Genomic DNA, 19,574 nt, shown 5'->3' on the forward strand with positions numbered 1-19,574 from the left:
CCTCCTTATGGAAAGGGGAATCCTAATGCCAGATTGAACAGAAAAATGTCCTTCCTCTGCCCCCTGTTTCGCTGGGATGATGCACTTTACAGAGGGGCCAGACGCAGCTGCTCCCCGAGGAAAAGCTCTGCCTGACGTGCATTCGCCCCAGCTTTGGAAGCACCAGTAACGTGCTCAAGCTTGTTCAGGAGCCCATGAAAAAGGGTCAGACTTCTTAAAACCCTGAACATCCCATGGTCCCCTCTTCACATCTGGTCCTGGTGCTGACCACCATCTGCTCTGCTCTTCAGCTTCAGCTTGAAAAGCAGCTTTTTCTGGTACAGGCAAAATGCTTCCCTTCTCTCTGACACACACCACCAACTGTTTGTTTTACTCCCAGGCCAGGAGGACTTGCAAGAGGTACTTCCTTCAGGACAGGAAAAGTTGATTTTAAACCCTTTGCAGTGTTCAGAAAAGCACACCTGGACTCAGTACCAACGTCGCCTCGGTCTCTGTCAGCAGAGCAGCGTTGACATGGGAAGGCGTAGGGAAAAGACATGCAAGCTGCATGCACAGCAAACTAAAGCATCAATGAGAGACACTGGACAGCTGACACCAGTAAAAAGGGGCTAGGAACAAGCAGGAGACTGGAGAGGAAGGGAAAGGATATCATGGAGTTCTGCAGTGAAGATGGAAGAAAACAATTCATAATAATAGTACCTGAGAAGACACCATCTCTGTGTAGCTGCTGAGAGTGTCCTCTGAAAACTTAGCAAGCTGCAGCAAGAGAAGAGACCAGTTACTATAACCGTGCTCAGAAATGGGTCATGAGGAGCGCTCTTCCCTAATTCCTGTTCCTTTGGAGAGAGGGAAGCAGGAGCGCTGCTCTGGGAATCGCTGTACCGGGCACACCAGCAACCCAGCACAGCACTGCAGTCTTTAACGGACTGTGTCCCTGCCTGCACGGGAAGCGCTTGGTGCTGCCTATCCCGGAGGAGCACACAGCCGTTACCTGAACACCTACAGCAAAAACAAGGTCCCCTCACTCCGCGGAGGCTTCTTTGGGAGGGGGAGTTTTAGAGAGGAAGGGCCAGGATGCGCTGCTCTGTCTCCAGCTGTATGGGTCAGTTAAAAGAAGGGAGAGGAAAGAGTGGCTGTAAAAGCAGGAGCCTCGAACGCATGGACACAGAGGACTGAGGGCATGTGAACGGGAGATGGGGAGGGAATGGAAAGGAATTACAGCAGGGAATTCCATCCAGGAGTTTACTAATTCCAAATCTGTGCATTCAGCATGAAGGGATTCCACAGCAGATATCATTTTGAAAACCAGTTTCAGTGGATTCACGAGCGGCTCTGGCAATTACATCAGTATGTAAATAAACCAACACCCTAAAGGATCCCGTATCCACCTGGCACTTCATAAAGGATCAGTGCAACAGAGTGCAAATAGCCAGGATAAATCTGCGGGGAATAATTTAAACTGAACTACGGAGGCAATTAGGAGCTGTTGAACCGCATGTTGTTAAGATGTTAAAAAGCAGCAATCCCATCGCAAAACTTGAGAAGTCCAGTTTTGACTGGAAGTGAAAATAGAAGTAAAAATTAACATAAAACTAAGAACGAGTACCCCAGCAGGTGCCCCAAACCACCCCCTGCTTGTCAAGGACAGGGGAATCACAAAGGACGCTGCAGGCAAGGCAGCCGTGTTCAATCAATATCCTATTCCTAACTCCGTGGTACAATCACACTGTGGCGCTCTGAAATAGTCTCCATCCTAACGCCAGCTACTAAAGGAAATACGTTTAAATCGGCAGGTCTGGACAACTTCCCGACTGTCACTGCTGGTTTTGCACAAGGCCTGAGCACGGATTAAGTTCCAGTGCAACGGATGAAAGCAAATGTGGAGCCAACGCCTAAAAAGGTACCAAGAGCAAACCGAGGCACCGCTGCGCCCCAGGCGCTGGTCTCAGACCGAGGAACGCAGCAGCTGATTTGGGACTCAGTTAACAGAAGAGAAGTGGAATAATACAACCAGTGCCGAACACCACGTGTCAGTCAACACGAGCAATAAATCTCACCAAGCTATCTTGGTGATATTTTTTCTGTGATATCTTTTCTGACAAAACTACAAACGTGACTGATGAAAGCAACGCTGCTGACACAGAGCACTCGGCCGCCTTGCCCTGATACAAACCCTTTACTGGTTTTCTAACAAAAGACAGAGAAACAGCAGAGAAATGGGACCCGTATTAAGCACGTCAGAAAGGGACTCTCTGATGGGACAGGAACTGAGGAGTCCTTTGCAGTAGATGTGTTACTGGCTCAGGCAGCGACCGCTCTGAGCGTGCTGTTAGTAGGCTGAAAGGAAACAAACCCATCACTGACAGAGCCTGAACTACATGACGCTGGGGCAGGGCCCCGTGACAGAGAGAACAGCACCGCTACAGCACACGGGCTGCTTAGTCCGGGAGCAAAGCCATGCACACCAGCAGGCACAGTCAGGGAGCACACACGCAGGGCGTGCAGGATGGGGCCCTGCCTTAGAGGGCAGTAACTCGCCAGGTGATCAGCAGAACAAAGCCCGCACACTGACAGACCTGGCAGGAGCCTCTGTCACACCAACAAGGGAACAGAGAGTGGGAAGTCTGAATTATTCTGAATTCAGCACAAACCAAATTGCTCTTGGCTTATTTTGTGGGGTTTCGTACTTCTACAGGGACCCCAAAACACTGCAGAAAGCTAACAGGAAAGCCAGGGAAAGAGCACAGGGTTGGGAAACATGCTCATAGTGACTCAAGGTGCTTAAACTGTTTACTTAAGCAAAGAGATAGTAAAAGGGAATGAGAGCAGCTACAACAGACCAGAAATTTTATTATGCACTCTTAAATCTGGGAGACAAAGATGTAAATGTTCCAAGGGCTGCAAATGAGATACTACAGAAACTCCCACTAACACAAAATGCCCATTTTTAGCACTGAAGGCAAACGCTTACTGAACCAATCTCTCAAGGGTAGTGTTCTCAAATGCTTTCAAACCAGTATCAATGCCTTTCCAAAGGAACACTGCCGCAGTCCAGCCATAGGAACGCAACGTGAAGCGGGGGCTCCTTTGGGGGGCACCGGTTTGTGTCCTGCGGGATGTCTGACTGACCAGCCACAGCGGTCACCCACGGCCTTGGAAAACTGGGAATCCAACAGCTTGAACACAATGGGAAGGGGCAGAAGGCAGGAAAGAGCGTGACACAGGCCAGGTGACTGGAGAGGAACAGGGTCTTACCTGCTACATTCTGAACAGAGCAGAGAGAAGAAAAGAGAGAAACAGAGGCCAAGAGAAGACTGCCCTAGTCAAGGGGGAGAATGACCAAGGCACGGCACAGCGGTGTTCGGCAGCGGCAAGGGTGGAGGTCATGTTTGAGATGTCACAGAAAGAGCTGGCTGGACAGAGTGAGCTGCCTGGACGAGACAGGAGAAGACAGGAAAGAACACAAGGAAGGTGCAAGTGTGAGTGACAGGGAAATGGGTACACTGAGGATGACGGAGCAGGGAAGCCAGAGACTTCTGACTTTTCCCAGTCAAATCGCAAGGTGTGAAGGGAAAGAAGAAGGTTCCAGAAACAGAAACCAGTGATGCTCAAAATGTGTGGGAAAGGTAAAGTGGAGACAATGCTAAAAAGAGATGGTAAAGGTGCAAATGCCACTGAGGGAGGCAATGTGTGCTCTCCCTCCCAAGACACAGGCAGGTTAGTCACGGGCAACCTACACAGAAAACACAGACCCAGAGCCACAGAGGACAAGGAAGGACAAGAAGGAGAGAGAAACTCTGTCCAAGTACAGGCATAACAGAAATCAGCACAGAAGACAAACACAGCACAACGCATCTCACCAACACTGCCACAGCAGAGAACAGGAGACCCCCATCCAGGTCAGGATCATACACCCACCAGACAACCAAACTCCGGTCCCTAAAGCAGCACAACCACCAGGCATTCCTGTTCCTTCCTGACCTACTGCAAAAACTATGCTTGCAAGCAAAGCCCCAGAGCCTCAGGAAAGGGCTGTTCGGCACACATGTTAAAACGGGATCGCAGAGGGTCTCATGTATCCCATTCCTTCTCAGAGTCTGAATTTTTCCCCAGTGACAAGGCACCACAGGGCATTTATCCCCATGATAACCGCTCTGACATCATATTTGGCTGACAGAAAGCGCATGCCCTGAAGAGATTTATAGAATCACTGGAGCCTCCTTCACCGTATACAGGTTGAAAGAATTAAAACATCTGCTCAAGAAGATGCCACGCTGTGCTCCAGGGAGAGGGCACAGCTGGGACAACCACGGCTTTTACAGTTATGTGGGCACATCTGCTGAATTCACTGTGCCCTTCTCATCGCCTGCCTCTTTCTCTGCAACAGTTCGATGTGGAGAGACACCTACCAGTGAGGTGGATGAGGCCTTGCTCATCTGCGCCAAGACTCTGGCTTCTCCAAAGGTGGTAGCAAGAATCCACAGGACAGGAAAGAGCAATGGAAGGATGGGTAGGACACCATTCACCTGCAAAGAACAACGATGGGGACAACAACAAGTCAGACCTCTCACACGACAGCTTTTCCTTCACAGTGAGAAATGGGGAAAAGGCAATGGCCAGAAGGAAGGGGTTTGCTTGCACTGGAAACAGTGCAACACAGAGAAACACAGGAGGGGACACACACTCCCCCTTAGGGCTCTGTGATCAAGGAGGCCATGAATAAATCACACACTTGCAGCTGAATTTGGCATAAGCTCTACAAGGTGAATGGCAGAGGATACCACACACACACATATACCATGGCAAGGGAGAGAGAGTGAACAACAGAAGGGCAGTCTACGAGGAATGGCCAGGGCCGAGCTGTTGTCCTGCTGCCCTGAGAGCTCCTGGGTCCAGCATGCAGGAGGGTGGGCACAGGATGCTGTCACAGGGTGAAACCAGTGGCAGAGGGAGGGAATCAGTCTCAGCGGCGCTTGAGGAAGGCGGCGCAGTGGAGCTCAGAGCTCTCCCTTACCTGTAGCTGAAGAAGCGTATACTGCCAAGAAGCAATTCCAGGAGCTTTGAAAATGAAGCGCACAGCATTGGTGATCAGGAAGCCGGCCTGCAATTCAAACAGAGGTGACACTGTCAGCTACCTACCAGTACTTGAAAGGAACGAGTCTGCACTGCCTTGTAACGTTCTCAGCCCTAGGAAAATCTGGAAGATACCCTTGGCCTGCTGGTGCAGCTCCTTCCTCTGCTCCCATGGCTCCCACGGCTCAGCATCTTTGCACCTCTGAGCTACCCGAGGTACACACAGAGTCAGCGCCATGAGTCAGGGCCTGGACACAATTTCCTGTTGACGGCTGCAAATTCTTCACCTTCATTGACAGAACATGGCTCTGTTCAACAACAAAGGCTTGAAATGAGACCTACCAGTACAATAGGGACAGCATATTTCAGCATCACTGACTGCACGGTGAACCTCTCATTATCCAGGGCTGTCACAGGACGTGACAAAGCCATTTCCAGACACCACCTGAAAAACAGAAAACAGCTTGAGATCTCAGCAACCAAGGCCCCAACCCCACACTCTCCTGAGAGTTAAATCTCCTGTCAGAGCTGGTTAGAACAGAGTCCACCCTGTGCTGTGAGAGGTGACCTCAAAAAGAGAAGGCAGGTTCTGCAGTAACAGCATTGTGCTTGCCACGGTGAATCTGTGCTGTGAGCAAACTGCCCGGGTCTTCTCACTCGCTCAACTGGAAGTTCTCCTGCACCCCAGTGTGTGCTGGAACTCCACAGCACAGTCAGTACCTGTGCCCCCAGCTGACTAAGGGGGTCACATCGCTGTGTACATCAAATGCATAAAATCTGTGACCTCCTCACGTAGCGCAAATGTACTCAGGAAGCCCTGAGCTGACCAGTAACACCTCGCGTATACGTGGGCTTGCGGATCAGCCCCACCAACCAGTGAAGTAGGACAGCTGAAGAAACAGCAAGAGACTTAGAGCATTTCCAGGCCATGGAAAAGACACAGCATGGCGTATCTGAAAATCCCCATCCCGCTAAGTTTCACTCTTTGCTGACACAAGGCAGCAAGAAGGACACAGCCAAGCTGTGCAAGCACTGTGTGCACCACATTTAACCCACCTGACACTATCAATTACTGGGGTCTTCAAGACACGGAAGAGACGATACAGCTGAGGGTTCTGCGGTCCCTTCTTCACTTCTCCCCTCGGGGAGGGTGGAGGTGAGAAAGGTGGGAAGAGATCTCCTGGCTCCAGAACTATGTGCTCATCATCCTAGGGAGAGAGTCAGAGCCCAAAGGCTGCACAGCTGGGGCCCGAGGGAGCCCTGCCGCGAGGGCCTGGAGCGCCAGCCCAGCAGGATCCCTCCCACTGCAGGGGACGCAATAACACCTTTGCACAGTTCCCTCTCTCAGCTCTCACAAATTAATTAACTGAACTATTATTAATACTTCAAACTTTAAGCCAAATTAAAAGCTTGTGTTTAAGCAGATCTGGTTCATGAAAACTGGCATTCGGAGTGAAAGTCACACAAGAAACCAACACAGATAAATATCAAGCTTTAGACTTCTTCCAGTTTCCTCCCAGCAGCAAAATATTTGCACAGGCCTTGTAACCGATTTGTTAATTTATTTCTACCCCAAGTATTTTATACTATCTTCTTTTATAATAAAGTGGTAGCAAGGAGAGGGTCAAAGCAGACAAACTTTGTTTCTCCACATAAAACGCAGGATGGAGGCGGGGCTGGTAAGTCACACCATCCCACAGGCCAATTCACTCAACCCAGCAGCGCCGTATGCGTCCCCTTCAACCTTTAGGGTGGGAACGCGGTGCTTTAGTATCACGTGAGTGTCCCCACCTCATCAGTTTTGGGAGCTCATAGCGATGATGCAGGCTGTCTAAAAGCACTGTCCCTGACTGAATGGGAATGTCAAACTGTCGTCAAGGTCAGAAGAAATCAAACACTCCAATAATCCGTATGCTGGGAATCAGAGCGGTAGCAAATATATTGTTACAGGCGGGGGAAATCAGACAAGCAAGTTACCTTTATCCCTCTCAGAGAAGCAAATGACTCCTGGCCTGGCCTCAAGGCAATGACGTCTCCTTCAACCAAGAGGCTCACGGGCAGGTTGACGAGGTGACCATCCCTGTAGGCCCAGTGGAGAGACCAGGACGGGGCATAAGGCATGTGCAGGTCAGGGTACATGGAGTCCGGCCACTTCACCTCCTTGCCAAGTGCATCTGGAAGCACACAATGTGGAAGAATTGAGGGATAACAGTTTGGGAGGGGACAATCATCCATTGGCTGATGACCAGTGGCTGTAGGGCCTCCAGTGCTAAGCTCAGTCCATCCCCATGATCTTTTATCATCTCTCTCTTCCTTTTCAAAGGCTTTTCCCCCCCTCTCTCTCCATACAATATTAACAACATAGTCATTTTGTAACCTTAAATACATACTCGTACAATAGAAAAGCTAAAGGCTGTCCTTAAAACTGCTGCACTGACATGAACTGCCTCCTCTGGTTCCAAACCCTCTGTGGAGACGGTGCTCATGCACAGCAATTTATTTCCTTCTGTTCTCTGTTGCGGTACAACCCCACATATTCTCCTCTCATCATCTGCTGCAAGGCAGATATTTCTGCAAGATGCTGAGGATCTGGATTACTCTGAAGCACAGACACAACAGATGCCTACCCGACAACACAGACGGGGAGCACACGTCCACGACAGCTCACAACTGTTCTACAGGACAGGCACGAGCAGACACAGCTCTCAGCCCGCTGCTGCGTAATGAAAGGAAGGCTGCTAAGCTCAATTAATAACATGCGTGATCAGGTCTGGAGAAGAATCCAACAGGAGGAAAACACAAATGCAAATGAGAGACAGATGAATGAGACCTTACCATTTATCTTATCAATGATGGTCTGGAGCCTCCTCTCCACCTCTCTGCATTTCAGCCTCTCTTGACGTCCAATCGTGAAGAGATCCAGGAGGAGAAGGAGGAACAGTGCCAGTGCATTAACGATCTCAGAACCTTGGCTTCGCACAGCAAAACAGAATGAAGCAGAAAGCAGATGAGGTTTTTGTAAGGGAGAAGAACACTCTACTAACCACCCACAGAGGTGGATGCACACCCACTCAGTTGTTTAACCCTACAACCCACAGACTGATAGCTAAGAGAAAAGCAACTGTCTCAGTTAAAAATGCCCTTCCAAACACATCCAAGGCATGCAACAGCACAGGAACTCCCCCTGTGAGCTACAGGCTTCTCCAGTTTCAAAATCCTCCCTAACCATGATCAAGCCTTGGTATTTTTCAAGTTCTATGAATGCTGTAGAAAAAGCCCTCAGTCTCTCCATAGGCCACTCTATGGGTCTGTCAGAAGTAGAATGAATTTGGCTGAAGTTTTGAGAAATGGAAGATGGGGACAGAATTACCAGAGTGAGTGTGCCAATGCCTGGATGTCTGGGCAGAACAAGGGACAGTATCATTCTGCCAGCCACGCACAGTGTCAAGGTGATATAAAACTACCACTTTGCTCCAGTTTACCAGCGTAGGATGCTCCGCTCACCTCCCCTGCGGCTGGCTCCCATAGCAGCACAGCAGCAGCAGCACTGCCAGAAGCATTAAAGAGGCACCAGGCCAGTGGAAGCAGGAGCAACGGTTGCCATGGTACAGAAAACTGCTCCTCCACACCTCCTACAAACAGAGAGCAGCAGACAGTCAGCATTCACGAAACACAGAGCTAGACATTTGAAAAACCAGCATGAGAAAGGGTGAAGGCTGCAGCTGATGCTCCAGGGTGAGCACAACACTGTAACCCCCCTGAAAATGCTAGGGAGCAGCTATGGGAAAGCTGCAGCACCGAAGCTGCTCTGCTGGCAAGGCTAGAGGAACACTCGCTGCTTCACTCTTACTGGGATGTGAAAGAAAAGGCTTCTGTGCCAGGGTGCCCTGTTGTCAGAACCGAGCAGGAACGCTTCTAAAAGCTGTGCATAAACACTAGCACTTTGTATGCAACACGCACGCCAGAGAACATGGTGGACAAAGGGAGGCTGTGGAGCTTCCCAGCTCTTTCCACCTGACATGGACCCCCTGAGTACACTGCCATTAGTGGCTCTTGAAGCCCCTGGCTCCTTCACAGGTGAAGCCAAGCTCCTGGAGAGCTCTAGCGTCCAGGAGAGCAGTCCTGAGAGAAACAGACCCTTAGGTGGATTTCTTGCTTAGTTCCCAAGACTCTGGCAGCTCTACTCCCAAACACCCTGCAGCAGCAGTCTGGGAGGGCACGCAGCCAACTTGTGCTTAATCTTCAGCTTTACTTTGAGGAGGGGAGACCAGGTGCTCAACCTTGTGCTCTTTGGTGCCTCACCTTCCATGAAGTCACTTTTTTCCGTTCCTTCTGATGCCCCTCCAGCAGAGCTGACAACTGGTCTCTCAGGATCACAAGGGCTTTCTTTGTGGTAAGGCCCAAACTTGAGGTCATCTCATCCTAAGGTGCAAAAAAAACAAACTGTTAAGTGCTTTCCTATATTCTTTTCAAGGTTTTCCTGGTGGCTGACTGAGCACCCTGCTGAACGCCCTGTGCTCACCACCACCATCCTGATTCTCCATTTTCCTGAAACCACCTTCCCTCCCATGAACTTTAGACTGCTGCCTGGGATTAGCGCACTGAGATAATACCAGGTAAACACCCCGGTCCTTACCAGCCCGGAGAAACACTTTAGCAAAGCACAATACCAAGTCATCTCTGCTAAGCGAGATTGTGATCAGCGGAGGCTGGGGACAATGCAAAGGGAGCTGCTCAGCTCCCAGGCTGGAACAGTAACAGTGGAATTTTAATGACACAGGGTGGGTTTTGCTAACAGCAGTAACTAAGTAGTAGGATATCTGCAATTCTAATAATATGTAACATCTGCTCATCATGAATTCTTGGTTACAAATCCCACCTCTATGACTACTTTGACACAGCAGTCCCCAGATGTAAGTGGGGGCAATGCCCCAGTTCAGGTGAGACACGACCCCAGCATTAGCTCCTCCTTTTACAAAAGCAAGCTCTGGAGATTTAAGTGCTGAATTGTGCGAACCCGCAGGGCTACGGAGCACACAGAGTCCGAGCACTGCTCCCTCTCCCTTCAGCAAAGAGGCAGCATCTGAAGGATGCACCCACGAGCGTGCCCTTCCACGCTGGTAACAAGGAACTGGGGTCAACGCCTGCATTTCTGAGGTGAGAACACTCACCTTTCCTTTCAGATCAGAGGATGCTGTGGGTACCAGATCACTGAGAGAAAATCAACATGGAAAAACAGGCGTGTGTCCCTGAGAAGGGTAAAGCAGATACCAGAGTGCTGGTGAATAAAAGTTCTCTCTCACATTTGGTGTTCCAATACCAACACCGTGAGGGTGTAAGCGCTCAGGACACGCTGCACGTTAGAACGATTCAGCTGTACCGCTCTATCCATAAAGAACCACCGGGCACAAAGCAGGCTGGAGGCATCCCCCCTGGTCCCTGCAGTGGGACACAGCCCAGCACACATGGCTCCTGCTCTCCCTGCTGTCATGGTCCCGAGCCTTTTCCAGCCCTGCCACATCCACCCAGGGCTCAGTCGGCAGCAGCTCTGCTCTTCAGGAGCTGCAGGCACGTGCCCAGCTCTGCCAGTGCGGCTCAGCTTCCATCCGCACTTTCCTTCCTCTTCACCACACAGTGGTTTCGTGATGAACATTGACAAGAAATGTAATCTTGGACTTTAGGCTCATTTGCATTGATGGACCAATCCAAAATTGTAGTAAGCATCAAGGAACAGCAGAGAGACACTCTTTAAACTCCCATCTATCACAGCCACACGCCCTGACTACCAGGGGCAGCCCGAGATAAGAAATTCTGGCCAGGCAGAGCACAGCCAAGCAGAGCACAGCAATGCTGCAAGAGCTGTGCTCCTACAGGACTAAAAATAATCCTGCTGTCGCTCTCGGTGTCAATTTTAGGAACAGAGGAAGCAGTTCTCTGTTGTTCTTGGCAGCAGCCCAGGTAACATCAGCACAGGAGTCTCCCAAAGACTCCCAGAGAAGATGGCAGGCAGTGTTGCTGCACCAGCCGTGCTGCGAACACGAGTGCTGCGAGCAGCACAGAGCAAGCAAAGGTTTCTCTCTCTCCCCTGACCGCTGGCTGCTTGGGGCGTGGAAGAGCACCCACAAAACCACTCATCCTCTCCAACGCAGGGAAAGCAAAGAGATAATAAAAGACAGAATGAAAGGCAGTAGTAATAAAAGGGACTTCAACTGAAAAGCCAAGTCTGCTTTAGATACGGAGCTGGTTGCAACGGAACATCAAGAGCTACAGCAGAAATGAGAGGAAAGCTACACTGAATGCCAACATGTGCCTGGCAAGAGAAAGTGCCACATCACAGCTGGCAGTGGGCAGAAAGGCAGCAAATTCAGCGGTGATCAGAGAGGTTACTGAAACGCTGGCGGCTCTGTTCCCCAGGGGTTCTGTTTTGCTGTGGTATTGGCCAAGGCGAGGGCAGGAGGGCAGAGTGGGGTGAGGAGGAAGGGCTAGGATTGTTAAACATCCATCCCGACACTTGAAACACAGGGTATTCGGCAGAGCCCGCCTGGTAAACACTGCAATAATGTAGTGAGAGGCTGCCTGGGGTGACTGGGATCACCCACAGCCAGGGAGCAACCAGGGAAAGCGCCTGGAACCAGAGCAGGAAAGGCAGAGGCGAGCAGAGCCACCCCGAGCTCCTGGCAAGGGGCAGCTCAGGCTCTGGCAGCAAGAGCTGCCCTGCCAAGCCACCAGATGCGAGAGACATTTGTCTAATGTCCTAACGAAAACCTTTCCACAAAGGGAACCCAGGTGCTCTTAAGCTGCCCCACAAGGATCCTCCCAGCCGTTCATCAGCTGCAGGGGCTCCTCCTGCCACAAACCAGGAGGGGAGCACCGCCGGTGTCCTTTCATTAGCAGAAATCTCAACACTCACATCTTTGCTTTGGAAAGTCACATTCAAAGAGTAATCCGCTAATTTTCTGGCCGAAACAAAACCAGCGAGAGGCCTTCCACCCAGCTGCCTCAGCAGGGGCTTCTGCTGGAAACTAAAAGGAAAAGCGGACAGTAAATTCCAGATTCCAGTGGGTATCAGGAGGCATTTAAAAGGCTCTGCTTGCCTCTGGCCTGTGCCTAAAGGGAAAAAGGCCCAAGGAGAAAACACCCAGTTGCTTCCTCCTCCGCCTGGCAAGGCAGGAGAGCGCGGGAGCCTCTTGGTGCACGCTGGGCTCACCTGGAGCTGCCCCTGCCTGGTCACAGCCATGGTCCCAGGGCCTGCCTGAAGCCAGGCGAGCGCAACACAGCTGCAGCTTCTGCCTGGCAGATGGCTATTAGGGAAAACCACACCGTGCAAGAGAGAGTTTTTGTGCATGTGATCTTATTTTCTAGAGGGAATGAATGTGCTGAGGTGCAGACTGGATGGGAAGATGGAAAAAGGCATGAATTTCTCCTCTTTCAGGAAATATCCTCTATGTTAAAATACTGCTCAGCTTGCTGCCAGCAGCAGGGAAAGGGAACCAGAGCCCAATCTAGCAGAGGAAGAGCTGGGTTGGCTCTTCAGGAAGGAGGACAGAAGCAGTCGGAGCTAGGAAGCAGGGAGCCACAGGATCTGTGCACTTCTTCTTTGCCTTCTCCTCCACAGTTTGAGAGAGGAAAACAAGCTTTTTGTCCCTCTCAGTAGTGAGCTGGTTACTTTCCAAAAGAGATCTGCTCCCTGATATCCCAGTGAGAGTGCTTCTCTAGTGATCCAGCAGCATGAAGCCTCCCTGACACAGTCCTGCTCCACAAGATGAGCTTTGGATGAAGGCTCTGGACTGTCAGGACAGCTGGATTCTGTTCCTCCTTCCGCCACAGATTTCTGCATGACAGTAGGCAAACCAGAGGCTCCTCTGAGCCCTAGTTTTTCACCTCTATAATGGGACTACCAGCTCCCCACCAACTGGGGTCATTACGAAGATAATAATATCCACCAGCCCCCCTGAACACTACTGGAAAGCACAGAAGAAAGAAATACCTGTGGATACCTGCAGGACCCAGGCAGCTCCACTGGGCAGGTCATGGCTCTGTGGAGACCACTGTCTTTACAACTGCAGATGCCGGGAAAGGGAGCAGACTGCACAACAAACACAGCTCGTATATTTGGTTTGAACACCACCTGAGAGGAGTGTGGCAGCCGCAGCTCAGCTGTTGGTGGTCTCAAACCAAATGGAACAAAGTCTTCAGCACAGCTGTGCCCAAATTAATGTACAGAGCAACAGCCAAGGACTGCCTGCCTCCCTCTTCCACCTGCAGCAGCAGCAACAACGGCAGCCCCGGCCACCCCCGCCCCGGACAAAAGAGCCCCCACAGCTGGGTCCTTGGCGAGGACTCTGGCTCTGAGGGTCCCCACAGCTCAGCGCTGACAGGGCCTGGCCTGGCACTGCAGAGAGACACGGCTGCAGCAGCACGGACCTCCGAGATCCAGCAGAGCCACCGTGGGCAGCCACCTGAATCACCTCTGTGTTCTGGGGCAGAGTCCCTTCCGATCCAGAAAATGACGTTCACATTTTATGCAAAGCACAGAGTGAGATGCCACCAGGCAGGATCCACCTTTCCACGTGGGCAATGCAAAGCCCTGCGCCCTGCTGCTCCCTCAGCCAGCAGCAGCTCCACGGCAGCGAGAGGCGACTGCTCCCCGGGGAGCGGCCCAGTTCTGAACTGTGCATTCCCGCTCTGTCCCTTCGGTCTGTTTGCAGCAGCAAATCCCCAGCCATAGTCACCTGCCCCACCAGGCTGCCAGCAGGGTGAGGCAGTATTTATGCAGTGCTTTGAAGCCTACCTGTACTGGTCAATTATCGAACTTTAATTACTGTAATTTACCCAGTGACAGGACTCCTCTAAGCTCAGAGAGCAGTCAGGGGCTCATATTTGTTCAGGCTTCCCCACAGCACATCGCTCTATGCCAGGGCAGCTCCCTCCAGAGGATGCTAACCCCCTCCTGCAGGCCAGCAACACTCAGGAACTCCCAGAACTTCAACCCATCTTTCATTCCCATCAGTTCCCTTCCCACCCCCATTTCTGTGTCTGAAGACTCTGGGGACTCAAACTACGACACAGCCCAGCAGATGCACTGCAAGATGTTCCAAAGGGATCAGGAGGTTCAATAGCTACAGATCAAGCAGAGGAGAAAATGATGGATTTGTCACGAGGCAAAGGGATATCAAAGCAGGAGCTAAAATCATGTTTGGCCCCTCTTGTTGGTGCTAGGGTTAAATCTGCAATTTAAAACAGAGCTTCCTTCCTCATCTCCAGCACCAAGCCATTCCCCAGCTGCAGGCATCACTCACTGCTTCGTGTCCCACCATCACCTCTTTCCCAGCACCTCAAAGCTCTTCATGCACCATCACATCAGGCAGGACGCAGGCTGGGGAGGGAGAGGGGGAAAGCCATTTTGGATTCAAATGTTTAGGAAGAGAAACTTACTTTGTGGCCTTTGCCTTGGTGGGGGTTCCAGAGATCAGCCTGCTTGAAGAGCATCTGGGCTAAATCCCTGCGCCGCTTCCCCAGCAACCGGCGCTGCCACTGCCCCCCAAAAGCGAGAGGCAAAGAGGGAGAGGGAGGCTGTGCAGAGCCCAGCGCCGCAGAGATCGAGGCAGAAGCAGCAGAGTGAAGCACCCGGCTGCTGATTAATTCAGCCTATTTCCAGTCACGCTGCAGAGCCGTCGGGGAGGCGGCGGATGGGGGTGGGGGATGAGGGATAGAAACGAGGGGGGGAAATAGAGAGAGAAGAAAGTTTGCCCAGGAGAGCAGCAGATGTCTGCAAGAGCGGTCCATCCATCAGCCGGAGCTGACCCAGGCAGAGCGGTGGGTTCCCCCCTGCAGAGACGCACACGCAAGCAGAGCGAGGGCTGACGCCGGCAGGCGCTGCGGAAAACCAGATGGCAACAGAGCGGACAGAGCGCTACAAACCTACGACAGGGCAAGGGCCACCTGAGCAGGCAAGGAAGAAGGCCCGAGAGACAGAGAGCCCCTGCAATACTGACTCCCCGATGTGAATCTAGGAGTGTCCCGGATAACCTCACAGCTTTGGATTCAAGATCAATTCACAAACACAAGCATTTGCCATTTCAACAAGCGGAGGTGGGCACAGGTCCAGTCTGAAGTGTCCCCTCCCTCTTCTCTTGCTGATAGAGAAAGCAGCAAAAGCCCCTCTCAGCATCCAATATCTGTACATCCTGACGCCCACAATCAAAACCGAAAGGCACACGCAAATCCTTCGCAGCCATGTGCCATGCCAAGGGCTCCACGTTCACCGGCACCCGGGCAGGGACACGGAGAAGGCAAAGGATTAGTGCAGACAGGGAAGGGCTGGGCAGAACAACAGGCAACAGGATCAGAAGGCCTTTGGAGGCGAAGAAGGAACGAGCCTCCTCACTCATTCTCATCTTTTCTAGGAATGCTTCCTTCCCATTGTCAGAGAGAAGCACATTTGTGAGTGGGTTTTTATACAGCTCCCACTTCAGCGCTGTCCTAATTCTGTCTGGGGCTTCCCAGTTCTGCAGAGCAATCACTAAACCAATTGCTTTCATTCCACACAGACAGGGTGAGGAACTGGCCCAGCCAGGAGACAGTCAATAGTCGGTCCAGGGTTCCAGCCGGCCAGCACAGAACGGAACAGACGGGAACTGGAAAGGTGTCTGGTTCCAGCACGACACGCAGACCTGAAGAGCACATACAGGTGTCAGGACTTGCCGGCCGTCCCTGGCCACGCTCTTCACTCCTTCCCTCCCCTGAGATTCAGAAGCTGAAACAGGCAGAGCCCATACACCGTGTTTAAAGCCAGAAGTGCAGACATTAAGGGGTCCCAACGCTGGGTCCATTTACCACCTCTGTGTTGGCACAGATTCACACATCGGTACGTAACCCCACCAAACTCTTCAAGCCAAAGCTGAAGGGAAGCAGCCATTGCATTTAATGTAACTCCAAGAGAAAGCAGGGGGAGAAAGAGGCAGGACATCCTTCATCCTTCTGCAGGGCATTTTGTTTCCTAGACAACAATTTCAAACCAGAGAGAGGAACAAAATGTCCTAATGGCACAGTTTTGCCTTCCTCTCTCTTTTCCTACTAAGAAACCACTCCTCTACCCACTTCATCACAAGGAAAAAAGTAAAGAAACAACAGGAAGGATCAACACCACCACCACCACAGGGTAAGAATGGACAACCCCCCACCCAGCAGATGTGTAACCCCCCTCTCATCTCAGAGCTTGCTGAGCTGCTCCCCACAGCTTGACACACCCTGCAGACTCAAAAGAAAGTGAACAAACCACCTTGCTGGGACAGGGCAACACAGCAATAACCCCCGTGCTTCATGCAGTTAAGAGGTCCCAACACAATTTTCTTCCAGCTCAAAGCTCCAGCTTCGGTCATGAACACAAATAGAAATGGATCACATCACCTCTCCTCGTCTGTCCCACTGCTGAGAGACCTTGCTCTGAACCGTTCTGTGTGGGGCAGCGTTTTGTGCTATGTGTCCTCCTTCTGCTGTCAGCTGGCGTCAGGAATTGCACATGGACATGGATTTGTGCACTAAACGCCAGCACGTGCTGTCTTTGGAAGGGCAGGAGCCACAAATTTGAGAGCCAACAATAGACTTGCAGGTTAAAATCAAAGGGTGAGTACAAAGGCAGAGGGAAGGGAGTGAGGCCCATGCAGAAACTGCAGCGCAGTGAGAGACGCGGGGGGGAAAGGGTCAGCGTGTGAAAAAAACCTTGGAAGACAAGCTGAGGTTCTGGAAAGCAGCAGGGAATAAAGCCCAAAGCTACTGTCTCTGGGAGGATGAGCAGACGCAGAGGACTTGGGCTGCTTTTCAGCAGCTGGGACTGCAGCTCCCGTCAGGCACCCTGGAGCAGGGCAGCTCAGGACCAACAGGGCCAGAGCCGGAGCCACATGGAGCACAGTGCTTCCACACCCTGAACGCATCTCTGGGCTCTGGCCAGGAGGCTCGGTGCCGTATCCAGGCTGCAGCAATTACACGGATGATGTCAATAACTTTTAATAGGTGGTGTTGCTGCAAATACAGCCTGCGTCGGAAGGAACTCAAACTCACGACCTAGCGCTGTCCTGTGGCAATCGATGCTGCTGTACCAGCTGAAGGGGTTCTGGAGCACAGATCCTGGCACCTTTCACAAGTATCAAATTCACTTCAGAAAGAGACAGAAAGCTAAAAACTCAGGAGAAGAGGGGAAAGAACAAGCTATCAGCAGATTTAATTTAAGAAGGTTTTGGCACTGCTCCTGAAACACTCTCTGCCTTTCTCTGCAGTTGTTTGGCTTCTGGTGAAAGCTGGAAGGCGGCTACATCACACCTGACAAATCCTGATTCACTGCCCTTTCTGCCCACAGAGCTCCTGGAGCCGGAGAAGTCATGGGTGTCTGGGCTGTGGCCATGCTCAGAGCGTGTCTCCTGTTCCTCTTCATCACACGTGTCCAGCAGAGCAAAGAGATTGCTTTCAAGCTGAAATCAGGACTGATGTTTTTCACTTGGTTTCATTTTATTTTTAGCATTTTAAAATAAACCTAGCACATCAAATTTACTACCGAGGTTACACAGCAGATTAATTTGTTCCCTTATCAGCATAAATATGTTCCAGTTCTTCACTCCAGAAAGGAAGATGGATTCCACCTTAAAGGACTTGAAACAACGACATGCAGTATTGACAAAAAATAAGAGCAAACTCCTTAACACCCAATAATGCACTGCTAACAAGAACAAAACCATGGCCTTTCCTCAGAATTCAGACAAATCAAGTTGCAACATGCAGCTTTTTTAAATTCCTGTTTAAGAGTCTGATCATCTCCTGCCTTCCCTTTTTAATTCCCGTTCAGAAAAGAGGAAGAGAAAACTCCAGTAAGTCAGGAGAGGAGCCCAGGGCTTCAACCACCACAATTTCACCGTAACCTCCTGGTGCAGGACGCTTTCCTAAGAGTCCTTTCAAAGGTCTGTCACAATCACGTCCACACTGCTGCCTGTCCAGCAACTCAATCTGCTCTGCCAGTGTATAATGAAGAACGTCACAGGAGAAAGACATAAATGACCCAAAGACAGTGACCTGCAGCGAGAGCGTCCCCACTGCTCTGCCGTGGCTGCAGCACTGCCCGTGTTGGCATGCTCAGACCCTATGCAGAACACACCCCTGCACAGAATGGTAACTGCGTCACCTCTCAAAATGATCAATACCAGATTAGCCCACGATGTCAACAACAACAGAATAAAGAGATAATTATCCTCATTGGAATGCTGCCTCCATAATAACACAGCAATGTGATATAAAACAACATAGCTCAAACACATCCTCTAAGCACACAGGGGGCCAGCGGTTCAGGCAGGAGCAAACCCAGGCCTTGCTGGGCAAGCACACTGCTGAACCGAACCCCAGCACTGCAGAAGTCTCGCAGGGAAGCCAAGAGCTGAGGTGCAAACTGAGGACCTGTTAAGTCACTTACACTGCTGTGGTAACCTTTCAGAGCAGGTCTGAAATATATATGCTCATCATCAAAGAAACCGGGCTCGGATGATTTCATCCCCTTAGTTCATTTTTAAAACCTTCTCAGTGCATTCAGCCTCTCAAATAAAGCCAAGCAAACTGTCAGAGGCCCGGAGCCCTGCCTGAAACCTTGAGACAGATACAGCCTAAGTAACAGCTTACACTTCGCCAGCTTTGTGCCTCAGTCCCTGCACAGGATGAGCCTACTGGCACAAGCACGTCCGTCCCCAGGAATGTGAGCGGGACAGACATCCCAGTTGTGACACTAACCAGGGATTCTGGCATCCTGTAGTAACACCAAACAGCAAGAATTGACTCCAAACAATGAAAGACAATTAAAAGGACTCGACATTTAAGTCAGGCATGAGCCTTAGCAGGAACCTACCTGACACTTCTCCTTGAGGTCCATGGCCATGCAGCTCCGTAAGCGTGTCCAGCAGGAGAGGACTGCTCCTCAGGGCAGGATGTGTCCTGGGCAGAGATGGGCTTGGCTACACTTACACATCACCACCTGTGCAAACAGGAAGGGAAGGAGTCAATCTCCCCATATCACTCCATTTAGGACAAGAAAGGGATGAAAGTCACAAAATTCAAACTACAGGATTGGTCTTTAAAGGAGAACTGCGGAGCAGAAAGTGCTTCTGTGAGCCCACCAATCCTCCCCTTACTCAGAGACGATCCCATCATCTTAAGGCCACCCAAACCCAGCAGCAGTGGATGAGTTACGTTCCCTGCCGCTCAGGGTTACCGCAGCCCTGGCACGCTTTGGGGCAAGTGTCCAAACCAGCCGGCAAAGCGCTGGATTCCACCGGTGCTGGAGCACACTGCCACCCACAGCCATGTCTCGTTGTTCTGATCTACCAGGAGCTTTGTCCACCTGATCTGTAATGAAGCCCACTGTAACGACCCTTCCATTTGCCAAACACCATATCCACTCTCTGACAAGGCTGCACTGCAGGGCTGAGCGCGGACCTGACCACCACGGAACAGGCCAGAACTCACAA

General features: G+C 51.2%; 1 protein-coding gene across 6 annotated transcripts in view; it reads right to left on the reverse strand.

The window, feature by feature from the left end:
- The window catches only part of TMEM94 (transmembrane protein 94), a 40,281-nt gene extending 21,199 nt beyond the window's left edge, over positions 1-19,082 (reverse strand). For 3 of the 6 annotated variants that reach the window (XR_008452790.1, XR_008452789.1, XM_054082928.1), the window contains exons 1-10: positions 14,509-14,801; positions 9,376-9,495; positions 8,578-8,705; positions 7,909-8,045; positions 7,051-7,247; positions 6,130-6,281; positions 5,416-5,518; positions 5,015-5,101; positions 4,410-4,526; positions 700-756 (exon numbers count right to left, since the gene is read on the reverse strand). Coding sequence is in view for 4 of the 6 variants with exons in the window: in XM_054082928.1 (XP_053938903.1) it covers positions 700-756; positions 4,410-4,526; positions 5,015-5,101; positions 5,416-5,518; positions 6,130-6,281; positions 7,051-7,247; positions 7,909-8,045; positions 8,578-8,705; positions 9,376-9,495; positions 14,509-14,562 (1,152 nt within the window). In the remaining 2 variants the exon portion in view is untranslated. Of the gene's footprint in view, positions 1-699; positions 757-4,409; positions 4,527-5,014; positions 5,102-5,415; positions 5,519-6,129; positions 6,282-7,050; positions 7,248-7,908; positions 8,046-8,577; positions 8,706-9,375; positions 9,496-14,508; positions 14,808-18,955 lie in introns of those variants that run through there. The other 3 variants (XM_054082929.1, XM_009563962.2, XM_054082931.1) reach the window with 3 other exon arrangements.
- Positions 19,083-19,574: the final 492 nt, after the last annotated feature.

The sequence above is a fragment of the Cuculus canorus genome, chromosome 18 (assembly GCF_017976375.1).
Source record: "Cuculus canorus isolate bCucCan1 chromosome 18, bCucCan1.pri, whole genome shotgun sequence".
Classification (NCBI taxonomy): Eukaryota; Metazoa; Chordata; class Aves; order Cuculiformes; family Cuculidae; genus Cuculus; species Cuculus canorus.